Genomic DNA, 25821 nt, shown 5'->3' on the forward strand with positions numbered 1-25821 from the left:
AAACTCTGCGGGAGACGCCTGGGAGAAATCTCAGATGCATCCCAGAAGATGGAGCATTGTCCAAGGAGAAAAATCATCTCGGGTATCTTCCCTGGAGGAGTCTGGGTTTGCTACCCGGGATTACAGGGCCCTAAACCACCGGAATAAAGACTCAGGGACATACCTGCAAGGAATCTCCGATGCTTCCCAGAAAATGGAGCGTTGTCCAAAGAGAAAAATCATCTCGGGTATCTTCCCTGGAGGAGTCTGGGGTTGCTACCTGGGATGACAGAACCCTAAACCGCAAGAAAAAAGACTCAGGGACATAGCTGCGACAAGTCTCGGATGCATCCCAGAGGATGGAGCCTTGTCCAAGGAGAAAAATCATCTCGGGTATCTTCCCTGGAGGAGTCTGGGGTTGCTACCCGGGATTACAGGGACCCAAACCACAGGAAAAATGTCTGCGGGAGACGCCTGGGAGGAATCTCAGATGCATCCCAGAAGATGGAGCATTGTCCAAAGAGAAAAATCATCTTGGGTATCTTCCCTGGAGGAGTCCGGGGTTGCTACCCGGGATTACATGGACCCAAACCACAGGAAAAAAGTCTGCGGGAGATGCCTGGGAGGAATCTCAGATGCATCCCAGAAGATGGAGCATTGTCCAAGGAGAAAAATCATCTCGGGTATCTTCCCTGGAGGAGTCTGGGGTTGCTACCCGGGACCACAGGGCCCTAAAGCACTGGAGAAAACTATGCGGGAGACGCTTGGGAGGAGTTCTGGGAAGGTCCCGCAGGATGGACCACTGTCAAGACAGAAAAATCATCTTGGGTGTCTTCCCTGGAGGAGTCTGGGGTTGGTACCTGGGATGACAGAACCCTAAACCGCAAGAAAAAAGACTCAGGGACATAGCTGCGACAAGTCTCGGATGCATCCCAGAGGATGGAGCCTTGTCCAAGGAGAAAAATCATCTCGGGTATCTTCCCTGGAGGAGTCTGGGGTTGCTACCCGGGATTACAGGGCCCTAAACCACCGGAATAAAGACTCAGGGACATACCGGCAAGGAGTCTCTATTGATTCCCAGAGGATGGAGCATTGTCCAAGGAGAAAAATCATCTCGGGTATCTTCCCTGGAGGAGTCTGGGGTTGCTACCCGGGACCACAGGGCCCTAAAGCACTGGAGAAAACTATGCGGGAGACGCTTGGGAGGAGTTCTGGGTAGGTCCCGCAGGATGGACCACTGTCAAGAGAGAAAAATCATCTTGGGTATCTTCCGTGGAGGAATCTGGGGTTGCTACCTGGGATGACAGAACCCTAAACCGCGAGAAAAAAGACTCAGGGACATAGCTGCGACAAGTCTCGGATGCATTCCAGAGGATGGAGCATTGTCCAAGGAGAAAAATCATCTCGGGTATCTTCCCTGAAGGAGTCTGGGGTTGCTACCCGGGATGACAGGGACCCAAACCACAGGAAAAAAGTCTGCGGGAGATGCCTGGGAGGAATCTCAGATGCATCCCAGAAGATGGAGCATTGTCCAAGGAGAAAAATCATCTCGGGTATCTTCCCTGGAGGAGTCTGGGTTTGCTACCCGGGATCACAGGGCCCTAAAGCACTGGAGAAAACTCTGCGGGAGACGCCTGGGAGAAATCTCAGATGCATCCCAGAAGATGGAGCATTGTCCAAGGAGAAAAATCATCTCGGGTATCTTCCCTGGAGGAGTCTGGGTTTGCTACCCGGATTACAGGGCCCTAAACCACCGGAATAAAGACTCAGGGACATACCTGCAAGGAATCTCCGATGCTTCCCAGAAAATGGAGCATTGTCCAAAGAGAAAAATCATCTCGGGTATCTTCCCTGGAGGAGTCTGGGGTTGCTACCTGGGATGACAGAACCCTAAACCGCAAGAAAAAAGACTCAGGGACATAGCTGCGACAAGTCTCGGATGCATCCCAGAGGATGGAGCCTTGTCCAAGGAGAAAAATCATCTCGGGTATCTTCCCTGGAGGAGTCTGGGGTTGCTACCCGGGATTACAGGGCCCTAAACCACCGGAATAAAGACTCAGGGACATACCGGCAAGGAGTCTCTATTGATTCCCAGAGGATGGAGCATTGTCCAAGGAGAAAAATCATCTCGGGTATCTTCCCTGGAGGAGTCTGGGGTTGCTACCCGGGACCACAGGGCCCTAAAGCACTGGAGAAAACTATGCGGGAGACGCTTGGGAGGAGTTCTGGGTAGGTCCCGCAGGATGGACCACTGTCAAGAGAGAAAAATCATCTTGGGTATCTTCCGTGGAGGAATCTGGGGTTGCTACCTGGGATGACAGAACCCTAAACCGCGAGAAAAAAGACTCAGGGACATAGCTGCGACAAGTCTCGGATGCATTCCAGAGGATGGAGCATTGTCCAAGGAGAAAAATCATCTCGGGTATCTTCCCTGAAGGAGTCTGGGTTTGCTACCCGGGATTACAGGGCCCTAAACCACCGGAATAAAGACTTAGGGACATACCTGCAAGGAATCTCCGATGCTTCCCAGAAAATGGAGCGTTGTCCAAAGAGAAAAATCATCTCGGGTATCTTCCCTGGAGGAGTCTGGGGTTGCTACCTGGGATGACAGAACCCTAAACCGCAAGAAAAAAGACTCAGGGACATAGCTGCGACAAGTCTCGGATGCATCCCAGAGGATGGAGCCTTGTCCAAGGAGAAAAATCATCTCGGGTATCTTCCCTGGAGGAGTCTGGGGTTGCTACCCGGGATTACAGGGACCCAAACCACAGGAAAAATGTCTGCGGGAGACGCCTGGGAGGAATCTCAGATGCATCCCAGAAGATGGAGCATTGTCCAAGGAGAAAAATCATCTTGGGTATCTTCCCTGGAGAGTCCGGGGTTGCTACCCGGGATTACACGGACCCAAACCACAGGAAAAAAGTCTGCGGGAGATGCCTGGGAGGAATCTCAGATGCATCCCAGAAGATGGAGCATTGTCCAAGGAGAAAAATCATCTCGTGTATCTTCCCTGGAGGAGTCTGGGTTTGCTACCCGGGATTACAGGGCCCTAAACCACCGGAATAAAGACTCAGGTACATACCTGCAAGGAATCTCCGATGCTTCCCAGAAAATGGAGCGTTGTCCAAAGAGAAAAATCATCTCGGGTATCTTCCCTGGAGGAGTCTGGGGTTGTTACCCGGGATCACAGGGCCCTAAAGCACTGGAGAAAACTCTGCATGAGACTCCTGGGAGGAGTTCTGGGTAGATCCCTCAAGATGGACCACTGTCAAGACAGAAAAATCATCTTGGGTGTCTTCCCTGGAGGAGTCTGGGGTTGCTACCTGGGATGACAGCACCCTAAACCGCGAGAAAAAAGACTCAGGGAGATAGCTGCGACAAGTCTCGGATGCATCCCAGAGGATGGAGCCTTGTCCAAGGAGAAAAATCATCTCGGGTATCTTCCCTGGAGGTGTCTGGGGTTGCTACCCGGGATCACAGGGCCCTAAAGCACTGGAGAAAACTCTGCGGGAGACGCCTGGGAGGAATCTCAGATGCATCCCAGAGGATGGAGCATTGTCCAAGGAGAAAAATCATCTCGGGTATCTTCCCTGGAGGAGTCTCGGGTTGCTACCCGGGACCACAGGGCCCTAAACCACCGGAATAAAGACTCAGGGACATACCGGCAAGGAGTCTCTATTGATTCCCAGAGGATGGAGCATTGTCCAAGGAGAAAAAACATGTTGGGTATCTTCCCTGGAGGAGTCTGGGGTTGCCACCCGGGATCACAGGGCCCTAAAGCACTGGAGAAAACTCTGCGGGAGACGCCTGGGAGGAATCTCAGATGCATCCCAGAAGATGGAGCATTGTCCAAGGAGAAAAATCATCTCGGGTGTCTTCCCTGAAGGAGTCTGGGATTGCTACCCGGGATTACAGGGACCCAAACCACAGGAAAAAAGTCTGCGGGAGACGCCTGGGAGGAATCTCATATGCATCCCAGAAGATGGAGCGTTGTCCAAGGAGAAAAATCATCTCGGGTATCTTCCCTGGAGGACTCTGGGGTTGCTACCCGGGACCACAGGGCCCTATAGCACTGGAGAAAACTATGCGGGCGACGCCTGGGAGGAATTCTGGGTATATCCCGCAGGATGGACCACTGTCAAGAGAGAAAAATCATCTTGGGTGTCTTCCCTGGAGGAGTCTGGGGTTGCTACCCGGGATGACAGAACCCTAAACCGCGAGAAAAAAGACTCAGGGACATAGCTGCGACAAGTCTCGGATGCATCCCAGAGGATGGAGCTTTTTCCCAGGAGAAAAATCATCTCGGGTGTCTTCCCTGGAGGAGTCTGGGGTTGCTACCCGGGACCACAGGGCCCTAAAACACTGGAGAAAACTATGCGGGAGACGCCTGGGAGGAGTTCTGGGTAGATCCTGCAGGATGGACTACTGTCAAGAGAGAAAAATCATCTTGGTTGTCTTCCCTTGAGGAGTCTGAGATTGCTACCTGGGATGACAGGTCCCTAAACGACCGGAAAAATCTCTCAGACACATAATTGCAAGGAGTCTAGGATGCATCCCAGAGGATGAAGCATTTTCCAAGGAGAAAAATCATCTTGGTTATCTTCCACGGAGGAGTCTGGGGTTCCTACCCGGGATCACAGGTCACCATAACACTGGAAAAAAAGACTCAGGGCCATACCTGGCTGGAGTGTTGGGTGCATCCCAGAGAATGGAGCATTGTACAAGGAAAAAAATCATCTCGGGTATCTTCCCTGTATGAGTCTGGGGTTGCTTCCTGGGATCTCTGGTCCCTAAAGCAGTGATCAAATGGCTCCAGGAGTTTCCTGGCAGGAGTCTTGTATGCACCCTGGAAGATACATTTTCATAAAAAAAGTGTTTTGGTAGAGAAAACCATGTCAGGTTTCCATGCTGCGATGGCCCTGAGGTGCCCCCAGTGGAAGCAGAGGAGGGGTTGGGCAGTGCTGGTGTCCCCTGGAGACACGGCTGCCCCGGAGGCCACGCAAAAGGTCTTGCTTGAGTGCTCAGCGAACAGCCGATCGCCACTTTTGTGGTCAGGAAGGAAATTTTTTTTCCCGGGGCACACTGGCACGGGCCCCCGGGAGTTTTTCGCCTTCCTCTGCAGCCCCGAGCACGGCCCCTTGCCAGGGCTCCTCGGGGCCAGTTGTGGCCAGCGGTTCCCTGTCCTGGCAGGAGCGGGAGTCCAGCGGTGCCCTCCATCCCTCCGCCTCTCCTCCCTGTGCCAGCTTGGCAGGGGCACCTCCGGGACCTCCCTGCACGAGCCCCCCGGGGGTCTTCTGCCCTGGGCCGGGCACGGCCTGCTTGCACAGGCTGCAGGCGCCATGCTGCCTCAGGACGGAGCGGGCAATCGAAGCGGAGCCTCCGTCTCCTCTGCCAGAGCCGCCGGCTGTGCCTCGTCTGTCCCGGCCGCAGCCCGAGAGCGTCTCCACCGGCCCGGGCCCGACCCTGTGCCCCGGGGGAGCCCCGCAGCCTCTGCCCCGCCGCCAGCCCGCCTCTCCCCGGGCCCGTCCCCGTCCCCATCCCCATCCCCGTCCCTGTCCCCGCCGGCACCGGGGGGAGCGCCGCCAGCGGCCGCAGCCCGGCCCCTCTCCGCACCCCCGCTGCCCGCCGACGGCCGCCCCGCCAGACCCCCGGCAGCAGCGGGCAGGGGCGGGGCCGCGCCCGGGGGACGCCCGACGGCTGCGCCGCTGCCCGCTCCCGCGGGGACCCGCTCCCGGGCCCGCCGGCCCCGCGCTTCTGCCCTCGGGCCCCGCCGCGGCCTCCGCAGCCTCCGCGGAGCGAGGCCCACACGCCCCCTGCCCGCAGCCCCCGCACGCACCCACCGGGACCCCCGGCCCCCTCCGCGCCCACACCTGCCCCGCCGCTCCGCCGGGGCTCCCGCCGCACGGCCCGGCCCGGGCCCGCAGGGCCGCAGCCCACTCGAGCCGAGCCCAGCCCAGACGAGCCCAGCCCAGCCCAGCCCGGCCCAGCCGAGCCGATCCAGCCAGCCGTGCGGGCAGAGCCGGGCCGAGCCGGGCGGGGGGAGCAGGCGGCAGGCGCGGCCGGAGCGAGGCAGTGCCGCCTCCCCGGGACTCCCTCCCGCCTCTGCCGGGGATGGGGGGCGGGTGGCCGAGCAGCGCAGCGTCCCCGCAGGGCCCTCCCTGCCCTCTGCACCTGCGGGAGCAGACAAGTCCCCCCCAGGAGAGGCACTCCACGCTGTTCCATCCTTCCCCCGCTCTCTGCCCCCCTGCCCGTCCCCAGCGTCTTCCCGTCCTTTGGGACCTGCTCCTTGCTGCCCGGCCAGCTCCTCTGGGAAGCCCCTTCCCGGCCACTCTTGGGCCAGCAGGCAGTGCCAACGGCGTCCCTGGCAAGGGCCTGTGGCCCAACGCCTGTGGCAACCCAGCCCCGTCCTGCTGGGGAGGGCGAGGATGGGGCTGTGCTCGTGGCCGGGCGGGAGCAGTGTGGGTTGGGGGGATGCTGCATGCCCCCAGGGATGCCATACCCGTGGACATGCTGTGCCCGCAGGGATGCCATGCCCGTGGGGGTTGCCATGGCCATTGGGGTGCTGTGCCTGGGGGATTGCCATGTCTGTGGAGATTCTACGCCTGCAGGGACGTAGGTGCTGTACCCATGGGGATGCTGTGCCCCTGGAGATGCTGTGACCATGGTGGTGCCGTGCCCGTTGGGATGCTGTGCGTGCAGCATGCTGGCACTGTGCGAGGTCTGCTGGTCCCTGCTGCAGGACTGGCTGATCAGTGTGACCATCAGCTGGAACTGCAACCTGGACCTGCCCGACAGCAAGTGCCGCACTCGCTACTCCTTCCACCACCTCCACCCCAAAAGGACTTCGGCTTCCCCTTGGCTACAGCTACAGGTGATGTCCCTGGCCCGGCCCTGGCCCCGCTGCCCCACATCCTTCATCCAGCCCTGCCCCACCATCCCCACAGTGCCCACTGGTCTGAGGATGCTCTGTGGTGGTAGGGCATCACCCTGGGGTGCTCCAGCCTCAGGCCAGCCCATCCCGTCCCTGCCTGGGTACCGCCGGAGCTGCAAAGGGCCATGGTGGCAGGCTGGGGTAACACTCGCTCTGCCCGAGACCATCCAAGTCCCCCCCAGCTCTCAGTGACATGCTGCCCCCAGAAGGAGTTGCACCCCTGCCTGGGTGGGACATGTCCTACAGCCACGTGTCATCGCTGCCAGCCCCAGGCCTGTCAATAAATCCCCGTGCTCAGCATCCCTGCCTGGGGCTGCTCCCTGCGGGCAGAATGGAGGGGACGGGGACGGGGGATGGGGGACGGGGGGGGGGGTTGTCCCCATCCTTGAGCCCTGCAGTGCTGACGTGCGGAAACAAACTCCACAACTCACGCAGAGTTACAAAGCAGCTATGTCTATTGCAGCGCTGGGTGCAAGGGGGATCCCTCCTCCAAACGTGCTCACCGTAAAGGGTTAGTTATACACCTTATAGACATGCCATATATACACATTCACAAGGTTTCGGGGAAATAATTAACATGTTCATTACTTTTCCGGGAACTCATTACCATAAGCTACTACCCACCCCGGTATGCGCATTATAGTCTCTCGGTGGTCCTTCAGAATCCTCTGGGAGTCGTTGACTCCTTTTCAATCACTGTATTGTTTTGGTCAACTGTCCTTATCTGGTTGCCAAAGCCGCTGCTCTATGGCTCCAGATGGCTCTGCTCTCTGCCACTTCCAAGGTAGAGCTGCCCCAGGGTCACCATTCAGGAGACTCTCAGGTACGACTCTCGCTATGCATTTTGCCATGTTGCAATGTCTCACTGGATGTTGTCTCCCCGTAGCGGTGCCATGGTGGGGACAGGCACATTCCCCAGCGCTCGTGGGGAGCTGGAGGGTCCTGGGGCTGCTTGCCCTGCTGCAGGCATGTGGGAAGAGCGCGGGGTCCCCCCAGCCCCCTCCGGGCACCGTCCCTGCCCACAGGCTGCCTGCAGAACCTGACACAGGCAGGCACCTTGGTTCGGGCGGCATTGCCCCCCCCGCTGCTACTGCAAGAGGAGGTCGCCCCTGACGGCACCTTGGCGTTGTCCCCAGAGCCCCCGGGGAGCACAGGAGGGGCTCTGCCCGCAGCCCCGGGGACCCTTTTCCCCCGGAGGGGGGCAGGAGCAGGAGCCGCCTGTCCGAAGCTGGCAGCCCCTTCCCCTAGAGCTGCAGGGGGACAGCCGGGGGGGCTGCAGGGGTCAGACACGGACGGGTCCGTGGTCCTTCCTGCCCAGCAAGGACACAGCTCCACCCCCTCAGCTGCATGCACCCCCCCACGGCCACAGCTCCTGCTTCCCCCCTCCCCAAATCTACACCTGCCTTCTACAAGCCAGTTATTTACAGAAATTCAACATTAAAACCACACCTGGGGGCCAGCACAGCCCTGCGGAGCACAGCTCCAGCCCTCGGTGCCCCCAGACCCCCGTGCCCGGCAGCGGGGGGCAGGACAGCCCCACGTTCCAGCTCTTCTCCCGCAGCTCCTCCGCGGTCGGCTCCCCTTCCCCCTCCTCTTCTGCCCCCGCCACCTCCTCCTCCCACACTCCTCTCTTGCCGCTGTCCTTCTGGAGGGAGACAGGGACAGCGCAGCAGTTCCTCCTGCCCGGCCAACACCTCCCTGCTCAGCTCAACCCCCCCCGCTGCTGCCGGGGTACGGAGCGCTTCCCAGCTCTGACCTCCCCGTAGCGGACGCGAGAGTCCAACTTCCCTCGGTACCTCCGTAACCGGCTGGATCCATCCAGAGCAGGAACTCCCCGCAGCGGGAGCAGGAGATGGTCCGAGAGCGGAAGATCCCCTCGGAGTGGGTGCGGGAGGGCAGAGACTGCAGTCCCCCCCCCGCGTTGGCATCGTCCCGAGTTCAGAGCCTTCTCTGGGGGACACTGTGGGGAGGAGGCGGTGCTGGCAAAGAGGGGGGGTTCCCTTCTCCCCTCCCACCACTGGGGCAGTGATGGGCCGACCCCATCCGACCCCCTCCGAGCGGAGCCCACCCCATCCGAGCGGAGCCGAGCCCCGCCGGTGCCCGCGGGCGCGGTGCGGCTCCTCCCGCCGCGGGTGACGGCGCGCAGGAACCGGCCCCGCGGCACCGGGCGCTGCAGCTGCTCGTCCCGCTGCGCTCCGGCGGGGCGGCGCGGGCTCGGGGAGCTCCTGCCCAGGGCGGGGGCGGGCGGGCGGAGCGGGGCGCTGCCGGGGCCGGGGGGCGGCCCGCGGGGGAGGGGGCGTGCGGCGATGGGAACGCGCGGACTGCGATATGCAGGATCGAAACTGGAATCCGCTGTATTAAGCAAGCGTGCTCTTTACATACTTTTCTACCAAGGCAGTAATTGCCTACTGTACTTGTTTACACCATCGCGTACTCTAAAAGATCACGTTCCCACCGAAAAGGGAATCTCTCTTCCCTGTGAGCAGCACCTCCTTATCTCGGGAGGAGCTTCACACAACTTCGTCGTCTGCCAGAACAGTGCTGCAGCTGCTTATTCCTCCCTATTAGTTCTACCCCACTTAACCCTTCTTTTGCCTCAGTCCCCACATCTCGTGATCATGTGTTGCCATCTCATGTTGAGCTTCTCATCAATCAGCACCCCCAGGTCCTTCTCCCCAGGGCTGCTCTCCACCCATTCTCCGCCCAGCCTGGATTTGGACTGGGGATTGCCCCGACCCAGGAGCAGGACATTGCACTTGTCCTGGTTGAACTTGATGAGGTTGGCATGGGCCCACCTCTCCGGCCTGTCATTAGTAGAAGGCCAGGTCTGCAGCACCCCGGTTATCAGCCCGGCTCGGGTGGGAGGGGATGCTCCTGCATGGGGGGGTTGCCCTGCGCTGGGGGGGGAAATGCCACAGAGGGAAGGTCTTGTCGAAGTGGAGGCCGCGCTCATGCTCCCTCTCCCCCATCCCTCCCCAGATCGCCCCGGCAGAAGGTCCCAAGGCCAGTGAGCGGATGGTCATCATCACGGGGCCGCCCGAGGCTCAGTTCAGGGTGCGCTGGGTGGGGGCTATGGGTGGGGGGGACACTAAGGGACAAGTCGCGGGCGTCCCTGTGGTCACCACGGTGCTGCCAGCCTGACTTGGCCTCCCTCAGTGCCGGGGGAGCTCTTTGCTGGGTACAATGGTTTTGATGCTGCTGGACGTGGGGACATCGTCTCCTTTGGGGATAGAGAGGCAGAACGGGCGCTGCCTGATGGTTTTCCTTCCCGTCCGTCTCCTCCCCAGGCCCAGGGGTGAATATTTTGGAAGCTGAAAGAGGAAATCTTCTTTAACGCGAAAGAAGAAGTGAAGCTTGAAGCCCACATCAAGGTGCCTTCCTTCACTGCCGGCCGTGTGATAGGCAAAGGTGGCAAAACGGTAGGTGGTGGTGCCCCGGGGATGCAGAGTTGGGCATCACCCATCACCCCTGCCCACCCCAGGGGGACAAATCCCGGGTGCACAGTGGTTTCAGCAACGTCTTGACCCTCAGCCCCCATGTCCTGGTGGTGGTTCTCGTTGGTCCCAAGGAAGGGGGAGACACACAGGGTGCCTGGTGCCGTGGTGACAGCTGCAGCAGAGGATTTTGGCTCTTCCACAACAAAACCCTCTTGTGATTTGCTCCAGGTGAACGAACTGCAAAACTTAACCAGCGCGGAAGTCCTTGTGCCACGAGACCAAACCCCAGACGAGAACGAGGAAGTCATCGTTAAAATCATTGGGCATTTCTTTGCCAGTCAGGTACGGTTTGGCCATGGCTTTACCCGATATTCCCCGGCCGCTTTCGTCCACTGAGGAAAGGCGTGGGGTGGCTGAGCCCAGCACCACCTGAGCATCCCGCCGCTCTTCTTTTGGATGGTCCCCGTGCCCCCAAGAGGCACTGAAGGTTTTTCGGTAACTCCCCCCGGCTGTGCGAGCGCTGAAGTTGAAGATTGGCTTCACTGAGCTAAAAATGGGTGTTTTGAATGCCGTGCAGAGCAGCACCCAGGGTGTGAATGGACTCCCTGGTGCCGGCAAGGCCACTCACATCCCACCTGGGTGCATCTTCCATAACCTTGTCTCCTGTCCACTTCAGCGGAACGGTGGCCCCCCAAAAATTCAGGCTCTCTCGAGGAGTGAAGCACAAGTTAAAAAAAAAAAAGAACAAAACAAAACAAAAAATTAACAAAAAAAAACCCCAAACACACACCAGCACCACCCCCACGAAATTAATTACAGCTTGTCCAGAGTGAAAAGTTGGGAGTGGCGAGATGCTCAGTGGGGGCTCGGGAGTGGTTGGTGGGGGGAGAAGAGGTGCCCTGACCCCCACCTCTTGCTTTTCCCCTCTCCTCCCCAGGACTGCACAGTGCCAGATGAGGGAAATGCTCCAGCAGGTGAAGCAGCAGGAGCAGAAACACGCTCCGGGAGCCCCGGCCTCGCAGCACAGCAAGGGAGGCTCCCGCCGTGCCGCCCAGCACCGCCCGATGACTGTAACCCCGCCGCCAGACATCCCCCCCCCTCTCCCACCCCCAGCAGGTCAGGGGAGCAAACCAAAGACCCCCCCAAACACACAGCCCCCCATTCCCCGCGGCGCTGCGAGGATGCACAGCCGAGGGGTACGGGGAGGGCTCTCTCCATCCCACAGCCTCCCCCTTCCTCCTCCCTCGCCTCCCGACGCTATCCCTTTCGTTGGACTAACGTGGGCAGGTTTGGGTACCTCAGCACCTCACGCTTGTGTCTCCCTTTTAGAGATTCTGTGTGCCTTGGAAACCTGAGAGTCGGAGGGTTTTTTTATTAATTTTCTAATAAAAAAAGAACCGAGTTGGAAAAGCGATGGGGATAGGCAGCACTGTGGTCATTCTCTCCGGGGCGTTGTGGAGGAAGGCTGCCAGTCTTCCTCCCAGTGTACTTTTCCCCGTTGGCTCCAGACTGCTGCTGGGGCTGAGCTCTGAGCCGCCAGAGCGGTTCTCAGCAGACGGTCACTCGGCGCAGACAATGAGGCCCTGAATAGCCCTTCCTGTGCTCTTGATGGCTCCGGATGGCTCTGCTCCTCTGCTGCTTCTAAGGTGGGGCTGCCCCAGTGCCCTCACTCAGGAGCCTTTTGTCTGTGCAGGTCTCACTTGTGACAGGGGGTGGGGGTGTTGCCAAACTAACTGCTGTGTTGCGATGTGTGAGTGGGTGTTCCTGCCCATGTCAGTGCCAGAGCTCTTCCGTAGGCTCTTCTGCCAGCGGAGAGCCAGGGGCCGCTCCTTCAGGAGAGAGCTTGTTTAAAAAGAGGGGAAAAAAAAAAGGGGGGGGGGGGGGGGGAGGAAAAAAAAAAGTGGGAAAAGAAAAAAGGGGAAAAAAGAGAAAAAAAGGGGAAAAAAGTGAAAAAATGAGAAAAGTGAAAACGGGGGAAAAGGGGGAAACAGAGAAAAAAGGGAGATAAGGAAAAAAAAAAAAACAAAAAGCGAAAAAGAACAAAGGGGAAAAAGAGGAAAAAAGTAAAAAAAGAGAAAAAGTAAAATGGGGAAAAGGAGAAACAGAAAAAAGGGGGAAAAGGCAAAAAAAAGGGAAAAAGAAAAAAAGGGGGAAAAGAGAAGAAAGGAGGGGGAAGCGAAAAACAAAAGGGAGAAAGAAGAAAACCCCACATATTAAAAAAGAAAGGTAGAAAAGAAAAAAAACCTAACAAACTAAACAAGGAAGGAAAGTGGGAACAGCCGCCGGGCAGGAGGAGGGACAGGAGCCGGGGGAGGGGGGAGGGGGGGGGCCGTGGGGGGAGGTGGCGGTGCCAGCGCCGGCCCCGGGGGCTGCGACACCACGTTTTTGTCCTCTACTGCAAAGTGTTCTGTGAAAAACAACCAACCAAATCCCACCCACCGACAACATCAAAAAACAAAGAGAAATCTCTGCAGCTCACAGGAGCCTGAGCTCGCTCTCCGTTGCTCTCTTTCCAGTGTCTCGGGGGGGTCACGGCCGAGCTGAGACTGGGGGGTGGTGGTGGTGGGAGTTTGCCCCATGGCTGTGATGGGGGGAGAAGGGGTGGGTGGGGAGTGGGGGATGTGCTGTGGGTTTTTTTGGGGGGTGGTGGTTTTTTGCCAGGCGTCGCTTTACCCAGTGGCTCGGGGAGGTGTTGGCATCACAAAGCCTGTGCTAAAGCGGGGTGGGGGCCTCGCCGCAGTTGGTTAGCAGAGCCAAAGTGGTTACTAATGGTTATTAATGGTGCACTAATTACGCCCGTGTAACTGGGAAGCTCAGATGCCCCCTAACCACCCCCCCCCCGGTGCTTCTCTAGCCAGGCGAGTGCTGGGCGTCCCCCCCGCAGGAGAGGAGCGCACCTCTGGGGTGGGTGGAAGGGCGTCACCCAACGGGGAGAGGACCAAGATGGGGCTTGGGTGTCCCTTGGGGTGGCCGGGTAGGGCTGCCACGATGAGGGACACCCCCACGCCTTTCTCCATGGCTCCCACAGCTCTGCTCCCTCCCTCCCTCCCACCCATCCAGTGCCACCGGAGAGGTGGTGTCCCCCCTCCCGGGGCGGGCAGGGGCTGTGCCACCCCATCTAACACCTCAACGCACCAAAGCACCTCACTGGGGGAGGGACCCTGTGCCTGGTAGCCCCGTGCTCCCCAGCACTGTAAGGATGGGGCTGAGCCCCCACCACGGCCACCCTGTGCAAACCAAAGACCCCCACACAGACCCCCCCACCCCCATTCCCCGTGGCACTGCGAGGATGCACAGCCGAGGGGTACGGGGAGGGCTCTCTCCATCCCACAGCCTCCCCCTTCCTCCTCCCTCGCCTCCCGACGCTATCCCTTTCGTTGGACTAACACAGGCAGAGAGAGAGAGAAAGAGAGGTTTTATTATTCTTCTTTTTTTTTTTAATTTTTTATTTCCTAAAAGCCACCCGTTTTTCATCCCAGGCATGGCCAGAGGAGCTCGCCCAGCATTGAGGGGGGGAGGTTGGGCTGCGGCACACAGCGCAGCGGCTCGTCAGTTTTTAGAATTAATGTAACGCTAACGAAACTAACGGCGATTTTTAAGTTTTGCAAGGATTTTAATTCTTTATTTATTTATTTATTTTCAGAGGGGGCCGGGGCGGGAGGGGAACATTTGCTTTTTAGCAAATGCCGGCTTTTCTAGAGGTTAAAGGAAACGCCGTGCTCGGCTGTAAATGCTCCCCTCCAGCGTCCTGGATGGGGGGGACAGATCTCCGAGGGGCCAGCTGTATCCTTGGAGGATTCCCCATTTGTCTCCCCAGACCCTGCGGTTTATATCTCCTGACTCGGTGAGGGTGCAGGATTATGCCCGAGTGGATTACACTATCTGGGATATTTCCCTCTGGTGGTGCCATAGCAAAGTCTCTGTTGCCAATTTGTGATGTCCGGCGCTCACTGTCATGGGAAGAGTGGTGGGATGGGACTCGGGGCATTTTGTTTGTTAAGGGCCATTTGGTTTTGGTTGTTCTGTGCCATCTGGAGACAAGCCCGGGCTGAGCTGTTTTGCAGCTCCCCCCAAGTTCTCTCTGCACAGCCAAGGCACGGCGGAGATGGAGCTGAGTGGGATGGCAGCTCCCTGCCTCTCACCTCTGGTGCTCTGAAACCGGCTTGGCTGGCTGCTCCCACACAGTGTGTTACTGGCTTGCCCAGCAGGTAAAGAACCCAGATTTGGGACACCACTGGGGTGTCCGTAAGGGGTCCTGGGCGGCACTTATGGGGTCCTGGGGGGGGACTCTTGCAGGCCAGAGGGAGTCTGGGGCAGCCCTTCAAGGATCTGGGGGTCCCCTCTGGTGCCTCTGGGGAGGGTTTTGTGGCTGGAGAGGGCTGAGCTGGTTTCAAGAGGTGCTTCCTCCCTTTCTCCAGCCCACCCAGCTCCCCCGACACCACCACCCCCCCAGGTTGGTGGGTGCCCGCAGTGCCAGCCTGTCCCACTGGGTCGGGCACTGATGGGGGCACAGCCCCAGCCGCGGGATGGGAGGAGGAACCACAGCACCAGGGATAGAGACCAACATTTTATTTCTTTAACATTTCCCACGGCAGACACCCCAGGGTTGCGCGGCTGCACCCTGCAGCCTGTGCTTGCTGGCCAACTCGGAGGACTGCAGCAGCCTGTTGAGGAGCAGCTTCTCTTCTCAGAGCTCCCTCTACCACTTCCTGGAGGCCTGGCCCAGTGCAGTAACAGAGCCAGTGGTGCTCACACACTCAGGACACACCCGCTCTCCCATAGCTGCTAGTGGGGCAGTGGGGAAACCGGGGCCGGTCCTGGGCCAGGAGCCTCCACAGGAGCTGCCAGCAGGGACGGAGAAAGAGTGGGTTTCCAGGCAGGGGACGGGACTGAGTGTGGAAGCATACGCTGTGGAGCTCTGAGCTGCTGCGTGGTGCCAGGTCTATCCAACGTCAGGCAGTACGTTCACAGGAGACGTCACCGCTGACAACTCTTCCGAGGAAGTGGGGCCATTTCTGTAGTCGTAGCCTGCCTGGAGAAAGAGCCCCACGGAGCCAATAGTCTGCTGAGCAGCAAGGGAGCAGAGTCGCTGACTCTCAACCAAGGACTGAAGTACAGCAACACACTCTATTGCCTTCCCCCTTCGCCCGCTGCCTCCCACAGTTTGGAAGAAAAGAACCAGGGAGCTCCAAAGGAGGGGACCCCTCCCCCACTCCCCCAAATCTGCCCAACATCCCCAAAGCTCCCCAAAGATACGGGACTCCTCCCACACACCTCCACTCCCCACACCGCCAACCCTCCCCCTCCCCCAACGCTCCAAAAAGCAGCAGTCCTTAGGGCAGACTCCTTAAGCTGACTCCACACCTACGGCTCCCCGTCGGCTCTGGGGGAGACAAGGGGGCCCCGGGGGTCTCCGTGGGCTTTAAGGGGGTCCCAGGGCTGCCCACGGGCTCCCAGCAATGCCCGTGCCCACCACCCACCCCCGCTTCAGGGGGCCCAGCGCTGACACCCCCCGACCCATCTCGGGGGTACCTGGGGGGATTCGGCCGTGGGCTGGAGGCGGGTGAAGGGGGCACGGCCGGGCTGACCTGCCGGGGGGGGCTGAGAGCGGAGCCCAGAGCGGAGCCAAGCGCCCGGCCAGGCCGGCCCCGGGCACCCTGCGCTGAGGCCGGGGCTGCCGCCACCTGCGGGGAGCGAGCGGGGGGTGAGGGGGCGGCAGCGGGGGACGGGGGGGGGGGGGGCCTGAATCGGCCCTGTTCTCCCCGGGGACCCCCCACTCGGCTCTGTCCCTCCCAAAAAGGCCCAGGCCGCCCCCCGAGCCCCCCAGCCCGGTCCCGCCACCCCACAAACCCCCCGAACTGGCCCCGGAGACCTCCGTACCACTCCTGCCGCTGCCGCCGCCGCCGCCCCGTCCCACCCCGCTCCCGCTCCCGCTCCCGCCCCCCTCGGCCCCGGTCCCCCCCATCTCTCCCGGTACCAAACGCCGCAGCTCCCGACCACCGCCGCACAACGGAAACGTTCTCCTTCGCGTCCGCCCACCCGCGCATGCGCCGAGGGGCAGATCCGGGCCACGCCCCCCAACGTCGCCGAGGCAACGCCGGGCGAGAGGGGCGGGGCCGCGCCGAGGACGACGAGGCCCCCTCAGCCCCGCACCACCGCTTCTCTCCGCCCCGGGCACTGCGAGGCCGAAACCAGCGCAGCCCTCCCCCAAATGCGCCGGGACCCCCCTAAACCAGCCCAATCCTCCGCAAAATGAGCCGGGACTCCCTGAAATCAGCTCAGCCCTCCCCAAAATGAGCCACACATCCGCCTGCAGAGCTCCGCCAGCCCCCCCGACGGACATCACAGGGGTGGGGGGAAAGAAAACAACCAGAAAGGTACTGAAAATAACGTGGAGACGGTGCTTAGAGATCCTTCCGAGAGGCAAAACACGGCCTTTGTTCTCATTTTTGAACATGGGGTTTTGCAGTGCTTCGCGGGCAGTGGTTATCCAGGGGCATCAGCTATCCCGGGAAGCGAACGTTCCCATCCCGTGTGGCAAAAGTCCACTCGCATGAATAACTTAGACAGAACCCGCCCACAAAAGGACAAGAGGCACCTTTGGTCACCCTTTGCTTGAAGCTTCGCTAAAACTGTATCCTCAGATTGGCCCTGTCCTGCAGTTTCTTTCCCAGGGTTTTGCCCCAAACCCACGCTTCTAGCCCCGCTCCCCAAGCCCTCCCTCGGGGCCCACCACCTTTCCCCAGCCCAGCCTGTCCTTAAAGCTTTTCTTTCCACACACAGCCCTTTCCACTCACCTCCCTCCGGGGCCTCCTCTCTCACAGACACCTCACAGCCCTGCAAACCTCCTCTCCTTCGCCTCTCCCACTCACGAAAACCCATTCCCCCCTCACAAACACCCATTCCCCTCACTCCCCCCTCACACGCTCACTCCCACACCCCCAACCCTTCCCCCCACCATTCTCCCCTCCCCCCTCGACTCTTCTCTCTTCTCTCCTCTCTTCTCTCTCTTCTCTTCTCTTCTCTTCTCTTCTCTTCTCTTCTCTTCTCTTCTCTTCTCTTCTCTTCTCTTCTCTTCTCTTCTCTTCTCTTCTCTTCTCTTCTCTTCTCTTCTCCTCTCCTCTCCTCTCCTCTCCTCTCCTCTCCTCTCCTCTCCTCCTTTTTTCTTCTCCTACCCCTCTCTCTGCCCATGGGCAGCCCTGGGACCCCTTTAAAGCCCACGGAGACCCCCGGGGCCCCCTTGTCTCCCCCAGAGCCCACGGGGAGCCGTAGCTGTGGAGTCAGCTTAAGGAGTCTGCACTAAGGAATGCTGCTTTTTGGAGCGTTGGGGGAGGGGGAGGGTTGTCGGTGTGGGGAGTGGAGGTGTGTGGGTCCCTTCTGCCAAAGTGCAGTGAGAAACACGTTCACTGAACCCCCATTCTACATGGACAGGGTCAGTTGGATGTATAGGACCAAGTTGTTGGAATAACCTCAGCTCTTTTATTAGCAATTCCAAGGCATTGGTATGTTGGTCAGTCCATTCCCAGGATTTTCCCTTCCTGAGCAAATCATCAAGGGGCGAGCAATGATGGAAAAGCCAGGGGTGTGTTTATGCCAACAGCTTAAAGTTCCTAGAACTTGCTGTAACTCCTTCACACTGGGTGGATTCTGCCCCTGTTCTGTTTTTTTTTAGGGTATCTTGAGGGACTGAAGCAGCTCCTTTAATCCACCAGAGCCCCAGAATTGCACTTCCTGCGCCGGTCCTTGACACTTGGTGGGGAACGGCCCCAGTTTCAGATCTGACCTTGGGGGATGAAACCAGGCTTGGGTCCAGTGGGATTTGATTCCTAAAGCAACTACAGCAGCAGCTTTGAGAGGGATTTTTCCTCCCGACTCCTCCCCATAAAATTCCCCTCTGCACAGGGAAATATTAAATCCTCCCAAAATACGGAGCCGGCCGTGGGATCACGGGGCCCGAAGGGGGGGACAGGCGCAGCACTGTGTCCCACAGTCAGCCTGGGGGGTCACAGCCACCTTTTAGGTGGCTCAGAGTCACGTTGTTAACCAAGACCTCAGCTTTCATTTAATTAAAAATAAATACATAAATATATAAATAAATAAAAAATCTCACCCTGTAAGCAGCAAAAACCCCCGAGCTTCAAATGCAGAAGAGGGCCGCGCCGGGGAAATCTGCTTTGATTTTAAGTAAGGACTTTTGGAGGCAGCTGCCAAGGTTTTGTGGCCCCCGGAGAAGGGGGAGATGCAGAGCCGGACTCAGCCCGCTCTGCCCCAAAACCGGCCGCGTTTTCCCTCCAGGGTGACTTTCTTCTTTTCCGTCTCCGCTGGAGTGATGCCTGGCACATGCTGAAAACCATCCCAGGCTCTGGCCCCGGTCCCGGCCAGGAGGAAGTGAAGCTCAGCCCCACTCCCTCCTTTTACAGGGAGGAAAACAAAATGGAAAAAAAAACCCAAATTGCCCTATATTAGAAGTGTATAATTCCATTTTAAGGGCAGGGCAGCAACAGGGCTGGTACCACAGCCCCCCAGCCCCACAGCCACTGTGGGTCACCAGTGCAACGATTAAATTAAAGTTTCTTTTGGGAAGGGGGGAGAGACGGGGACTCTCCTGCACCGGGACCTTTCCCCTCCGGGGAGGCAGAGCCGGAGCAGCGAGCACGGTCCTGCCCGGCGGGCAGCGTGGAGGGGACACGCACGGGCATCCCGGAGGAACAGCAGCAAGGAAACCCCGGTGCTGCACCTTTCCCTTCCTCCGAGCCTTTTTCTTTTCCTCTTTTTAAGGGCTCAACCAGCTTCTTCCCCCTCCGACCGTCACCGTGGGGCACTGGCACCAGCCGCTTTGCAAAACCCCATCCCGTAAAAGCCGCCTGATTTTGGCCCTGTTTGGGGATGCGCCGCTTCCATCCTTACAGAGCAAACTGATAGATGATTTGTTTTTCTCCCCCCTCCCCATTTAGCAAGAAGCACCAACGTGCCGTTGTCATTTTGGGTCGGTTTGCTGCAGAAAAAGGCTCCCGCAGGGGACGGGATAAGCCGATGGCAGGAGGGTCCCTGCACCCATCCCACCGCTGCTGGTGGAGGGCAGCAAGGGGACCTTTTCTTCGGGGTTGTCCTCTCCTCCCGGGCTCCGCGGCCCCACGCCGCAGCCCAACGACCCCCCCGAGATGGGAAGAGAGCACGAGAACCATCTCTGCTCAACAGCTTCTTCCTGCAAAGGGGCAGGAAAAAGGAAGAGGAAAAGGCACCTTCCCACTTGCCTCCGGGCTCATCCCACCCTGCGAGAGAGATGTGGTTTTGCGACGAGAGGGGAGGAGGAAAAAACACCACAGAGAGAGAGCCAGGGAGGGAAAAGGAAGGAAAGCGGAGGGACAGCGGAGGGGCCGCCCGGGGACACAGAGCCCCAGGTCTCGCCTGGCCGCTCCCGCCACCACCCGGCGGATTGGAGGGGTTTGATCTGAAGCGCTGCCTTATATTAATTTAACAGCCGGGGGAGGAGAAGGCGCCGTTTCTGCCTTTTGCAGCTTCCAGGCTGACGGCAGAGCTGAAACAAGAAAAATAATTATCATCAAACAAACAAACAAACAAACAAAAATTCCCATAAAACTCCAATGTAAAACTGGAGCGCAGGGAGCAAATGCTTTTCCTTCGCCTCGGCCCAACCGCTCGGGTGCTCCGCGCTGCCCCCCCACGGAGGGCATCCCTCTCCTGCCAGGGAGAGACAGAAGGGCGAACTGAAGGCAGGACCCCAAACCAGACCCGAGAACCTGGTCGCGATGAAGAAGAAAGTGGAGAATGCGTCACATACAACAGAAACATTCAGAGTTTATTTTTGGGGAACAAAAGAAAGAGAAACAGAAGAGGAGTGAGATATTAAAAAAATAGCACTGAAGGATGAAGCGGCAGCAGTCCCTCTACCTCTACAAAACGGCAACAACCCACACACGAACACACGGAGGCGGAACACCACCAAACTCTCACTGACTGTGATGTGCACCTCAGTTTGCTGCTCTGGAGAGGGAATGCCTGAAGCACACCAAGGACAGCTGAAACCATCGCCGTGGCTTAAAGAGGAATCCACCAACTGGAAAACAAAATAAAAGCGGTTTCTGCCCATGTCTGCGTGGGCACATCCCCGAGTCACGTTCTCACGCCTCTCCTTCAAAGTCAAGATTCCTAAACATGAAAACTGGAGTTGGGGGGAAGGAGGAGAGAGAAAAGGAGGGAGAGCATCATCAGTGGGGCTGCTGCCCCGCTCGTGGGACTGCGCCGGCAGAGAGGAGCTGGTTCGTGTGCCGCAGCCCTCGCCGCTTGCTCGGCATTGCCGGCAAAAAAAAAAAAGCCGTAGGCACATGCCACCACTCGCAAAGGAGTACAGCCACGTTCCCACGCGATCCTTTACCTCTTTCCTCCCCAAATTCAGACTGTTTCCGTGCTCATAGTGAGAGCCTTCCACACGGTTGTTTTTGGTATCTCATCCGAGATATTAATCTCCGAAGGATCAGTCCTGCAATAAATATTTGAGACAGCAATCTGTGACTGTGGGAACTGACGCCACCCAGCGCATCAGCACCAGCAAGAGGAACGGGGGGGAGGAGAACCAAAGCTGCGCATAAGCACAGCGGGTTGGGCGGGAGGAGGAGGTTTGGAAGGCGAGCCGGAGAGCCGCAGAGCCACAGCTCTGTGCAAAGGCTCTGCACAGAATCCCAGACTGGTCAGGGCTGGAAGGGCCCTCTGGAGCTCACCCAGTCCCACCCCCGCCAGAGCAGGGGCACCTACAGCAGTGGCACAGGACACCTCCAGGCGGGTTTGGAATGGCTCCCGAGTGGGAGACTCCCCCACCTCTCTGGGCAGCTGTGCCAGCGCTCTGCCGCCCGCCTTGCCCATAAATTTGCTCTTCCCGCCAAGCTGAGTGCATGGCGCTGGGATGCTCAGCAAAGATAAACGTGGAGAAAATTCTGCCAACCCCCTTCAGGCTAATCTTGCCGGGGGTCCTGCTGCTTGGTGGGGCTTTACCTGTCGCTGCTTGGCTTTGGGATATCCGCGCTGCTGCTCTTGCCCAGCTGCAGCCGAACGGAGTTTGCAGCAGCAGCTTCCATCATCTCCTGGGACTCCTGACATAAAAAGGGACAAATCAAAGTTCTCTGTCTATGATCGAAGTGGAGATAAACTAAACACCCAGCAAAACCCACGTGCTGCCCTCTCCTTCTGACCTTCTGTTAGCGCAGCCGGGGAAAGACCTTTCACTCCAAACATTTTGGGGGGGGTTAAAACCACCCTTATGAGCAAATCTTTCCATCATAATTATAATGTTTATTATAAATGGCACCTTTAAAAATTATACCGCTATTAAATTAGCAGTGAGCTTAACACTTGAAAAACAAGGTTATGATGCGGGATCCAGGCTGTCAGGATCTATTTCTATTGAGTTCAGATCTTCCCCCAACATTTCAAGAGAAGCTGTGACGGAAAGAGGCAATCTCAGAGCCCGAGGGAGACATCCAGCCCCGAGCACCCAGCAAGCATCACCTCTTCTTCTTTGGCTTCATTTTTGGCATCGGCCAACTTCTTCCTGCTTTCTGGCATAAGGTCATCCAAAAAGCTGAGCTCCCGCTTTGAGAAGCAGAAGTCCATCACTTTCCGGACAAACACGAGAGCCAAAACCTTCACAAAATAAGAAGGAAGAGGGGGTGAGGTGTGAGATGATGCTACGTCTCACTCCGACGCTGCAAACGTCCCGCTGCTGAGCGGCACCGGCTCTTACCATCATGGGAAAGATGATGGCAGCACGGGACACCTTGATGGCCCAGAGCAGGACGAGGCAGATGAGCTGGATCATGGTGAAGAAATGCACCTTCCGCAAGGGAACGTGCCGCAGGTAGATGAAATCCGGCTGGTGTTTTGCCGGCATCCAAAAGAGCTTCAAGCGGTCGAAGAACTGCAAAATAAAAGCAGAAAAGTTACCCCTTGGGGATGCGGAAAGTTTCCGGCCCTGTTGGGACGTGGAAGGAGTTTTCAGGATCTCGCGTGCAGTGAGAAATCCTGGATCCCACTTTGTTCCTCCCGGGAGCAGCACCCGTTTTCCCTTTGCTCCATCTATAAACCAGTGTGTCCATGAGAGCTGCCCACCAAATTGCAATTATTCCACGTCCTTCTATTATAGAATCACAGAAGGGTTTAGGTTGGAAGGGACCTCGAAGATCATCCAGTCCCACCCCCTGCCCTGGGCAGGGACACCTCCCACCAGCCCAGGTTGCTCCAAGCCCCGTCCAACCTGGCCTTGAACACCTCCAGGGATGGGGCAGCCACAGATTCTCAGGGCAACCCGCGCTGGTGCCTCACCACCCTCACAGGGAAAAATTTCTCCCTGATATCTCATCTCAATCTGCCCTCTGTCAGTGTCAAACCATCCACCCTCGTCCCATTGCTCCCCTCCCTCATCCAGAGTCCCTCCCCAACTCTCCTGGAGCCCCTTTAGGCACTGGAAGGGGCTCTGAGGGCTCCCTGGAGCCTTCTCTTCTCCGGGCTGAACACCCCCACCTCTCCCAGCCTGTCCTCCCAGCAGAGGGGCTCCAGCCCTCCCAGCAGCTCCGGGGCCTCCTCTGCCCCCGCTCCACCAGGTCCATGGCTCTCCTGTGCTGTGGCCTCCGAGCTGGAGGCAGCACTGCAGGGGGTCTCCCCAGAGCAGAGCACAGCAGAGGCCACAATCCCCCCTTGCCCTGCCAGCCACACTGCTGATGCAGCCCAGGATGCGGTCGGCCTTCTGGGCTGCGATCGTGCATTGCCGGCTCACGGTGAGCTTCTCATCAGTCCGCACCCCCAGGTCCTCCTCAGACCATCTCACCCCCCCTCCCTGTTCTTCTATAAAAATATATTTTTAATATATTCTATTCTTCTGTTTGTTATTTGGCATTTCTCAGCCCACTGAATCCCCCAGCGAGGATTCCCACTGGTAGTAGAAATCGCCTTCGCTTTGCACTGAATTCCCCCATTTTCACCACACCAAACACTGCCCTGTCCCAAACCGTGACGCAGAGCGCGCTGAACTTGCCTGGTCCTCCCGCCCTACGTACCTCCTGTGCCCCCACCAATCTTTTCCTTATACAAAATACTTTCACTGCCTGCTTTTGGGGAGGTTTTCTCCCACACCACTGCTTTTTTCCTGCGTCTCTGGAGATGACACAGCAGGGAGCCGCACGCTGTAAGAGTCCGTACCTGAATCCCTCTGAGCGACGACACACCCATGTAGAGAAAGACACCGTAAAGCACAGGCATGGGTATAAACTGGGAAATTAAAAAAAAAAAAAAAGAATGCAATAATTTATTTTTTTAATTGCTTTTTCAGTATTACTGCTCTCTTCTAGAGGCACTGCCTAAAATTGCCTAAAGCTTTCCAGTTTCCATAGGGTTAGAGATGTGTCACCTCTTAACCCGTAGAGGTTTTGTGCGTGCGAGTGAGTTAATGCTCTGCTTTAGGCTGAGCTTCTGAGTTACGTTTCATTAGAATAATCCTGTTTTCCTGAAAGGTTGGAGGAAAATAGGCCATTTCACCCATGCTACTGTACGCCACGTTCTGTGATGGCAGAAGAACATTTCTACACATTCTTGCGGCAACACCCAAAAGCAAAGTGCCTCCTTTTAGCCTAGAGCTGAGGTGACTTTGTGGGAGTGTCCTGGTTTGAGAGACACAGGACTAATTTCTCTTCTAATGCTTGGGAAAACTGCACTTTTTTAGAAGACTCCAGTGTCTGAATTTGTGAAAATATTTACTTTACAGCCAGCTGTGGTGTGTGGGTCTCAAGGTCTCAGTGTTTTCGAGCTAGCCAGGTGCAGGGATGAGGAGGAGCGAGACCCGGGCACTTGACCCAAGCTGGCCAACAGGATTATTTCATACCATCAATGTCACACTCATTATAAATTAGAAAGTTTGCTGCGAAGTTCTCTCTCTCCCTTGATGGCTGCCATCCTGAGAACTTCGTGCCCTGGTGCTGGAGCCCTGAGGCCTTCCCTTCCTCCTGAAGCCGTAGCACTCGCAGTGTCCCACATTAGCTGTCCACTGCTGGGAGTGCACAGCTTCCTACTGATAGAATTGGCCGAGTATAATCTTTGCATATTCTGTGTTGGTGTCGGGATCAATATCAGTTCTTTAGTGCTGTTAATGTTAATTATCTAATCTTATTCTTTTAAATCTGTTTATACTTCAGCTCTCGGGTTTTCTTGTTTTTCCCGATTTCCCTTTCCCAGGTGGGGAGGGGTCATCGGGTGATAGAATGATTGTCTAAATGACCACAAATTGTTATGGGTCTCTCAAACCGTAACAGGGAGGAACACACAAGGAAGCCCACGGGGATGATTTTGGTGTGTTTAGCTACTGGGAACGGCTGTTGGGAGGCATTTGGGGGAGCCAATTGCATCCCATAAGGTGCTGCCTGCTTGAAAGACAGCAGTGTACTGGTCTGAATCCGCTTCATCGTAACCCATAAACACAGGTGGGCCTGAGAGACACCTGGGAATTAAAGCAGTTGTCCTGCTCGCTTGCCTCGAGGACACCAAACTGGGGTGTGAAGGGCTGGAAAGTATAACTGAGGCTGCTTCCCACCGTGGGCCAAGCCTCAAGGTTTGGGATCGCCTCCTCCTCTGCTCCACACCTACTCAGGCCTGGAGGGAGGGGATGTTTTTTGTATAACCTCCAAAAAGTTCACGCTTGTTGGGCGTTTTGCATTTTCCTCTTACCTTTAACACCGAAGTGAAGAAGACAGAGCAGCCCATGAGCACAAAGATCATCAAGCCGGTGACTCTCTGCTCTCGTATCCCCAGAAACTTGGGTTGTTCTCCTGGAGCTGAGCAGCCAGACTCCACTTTGAGGCTATTCACGTGGGTGATGGACAGGACAGTCGCAGCCACAAACCAGGGCAGCCCCATCACGGAGCACACCCCGAGCATCACGGCCACCATGAAAAGGTCCAGGTGGTACCCGCATCCTTTCTGTGGGCAGCAAAACAAGGAACAGAGCATCTCACAGCACAAGAGCGAGGACAACGTCGCGACTCAGACTCAAACCCTACTTGGGCGCAAGTCACCCTCTTGAAAATTTAAGAGAAGAATTGGCAAAAATAAGGATGGATCCGGTCTGCGCAAGCACCTTGCGTGAAAATCTGGCAGGAGTTCAGACCAAGTGGATTTGGGAGGTTTGTGCAATAGCTACTTCTCAAAAAAAAAACCAAACAAAATAGACTATTTTCATTCATAAAGAAAGTTCTACCACTGGCAAGCAAGGCGTGACCCCGAGTTATCCCTGGCAGTGTGTCAAAACAGTTCGTTCCCCCAGCTCCTGCTGGCGTTTTGAAACAAAAACACGCTTCTATAGTGCTTGAAAATTAATTTGTTCCTCCAAAAGATTGCTCATCTGAACTGCCCTCGTTTGCTCCCTGTGACATCACTAATCCAGCAGAGCATCCTGCCACACAGCCTGACATTGTC

At 57.5% G+C, this 25821-nt stretch overlaps 1 protein-coding gene across 1 annotated transcript in view; it reads right to left on the reverse strand.

Annotated features, from left to right (window-relative positions):
* Nucleotides 1–20760: 20760 nt before the first annotated feature.
* LOC309684883 (electroneutral sodium bicarbonate exchanger 1-like) overlaps nt 20761–25821 on the reverse strand; it is a gene marked incomplete at both ends in the record, with an annotated part of 191703 nt that continues 186642 nt past the window's right edge. Inside the window, 6 exons of the mRNA XM_082500727.1 lie at nt 20761–20848; nt 21358–21455; nt 21871–22005; nt 22106–22279; nt 23557–23625; nt 25075–25326. Of these exons, the coding sequence (XP_082356853.1) occupies nt 20761–20848; nt 21358–21455; nt 21871–22005; nt 22106–22279; nt 23557–23625; nt 25075–25326 (816 nt within the window). The remainder of the gene's footprint in view (nt 20849–21357; nt 21456–21870; nt 22006–22105; nt 22280–23556; nt 23626–25074; nt 25327–25821) is intronic.

This window comes from Vanellus vanellus (assembly GCF_965231255.1).
Source record: "Vanellus vanellus genome assembly, contig: HAP1_SCAFFOLD_38, whole genome shotgun sequence".
Lineage (NCBI taxonomy): Eukaryota > Metazoa > Chordata > Aves > Charadriiformes > Charadriidae > Vanellus > Vanellus vanellus.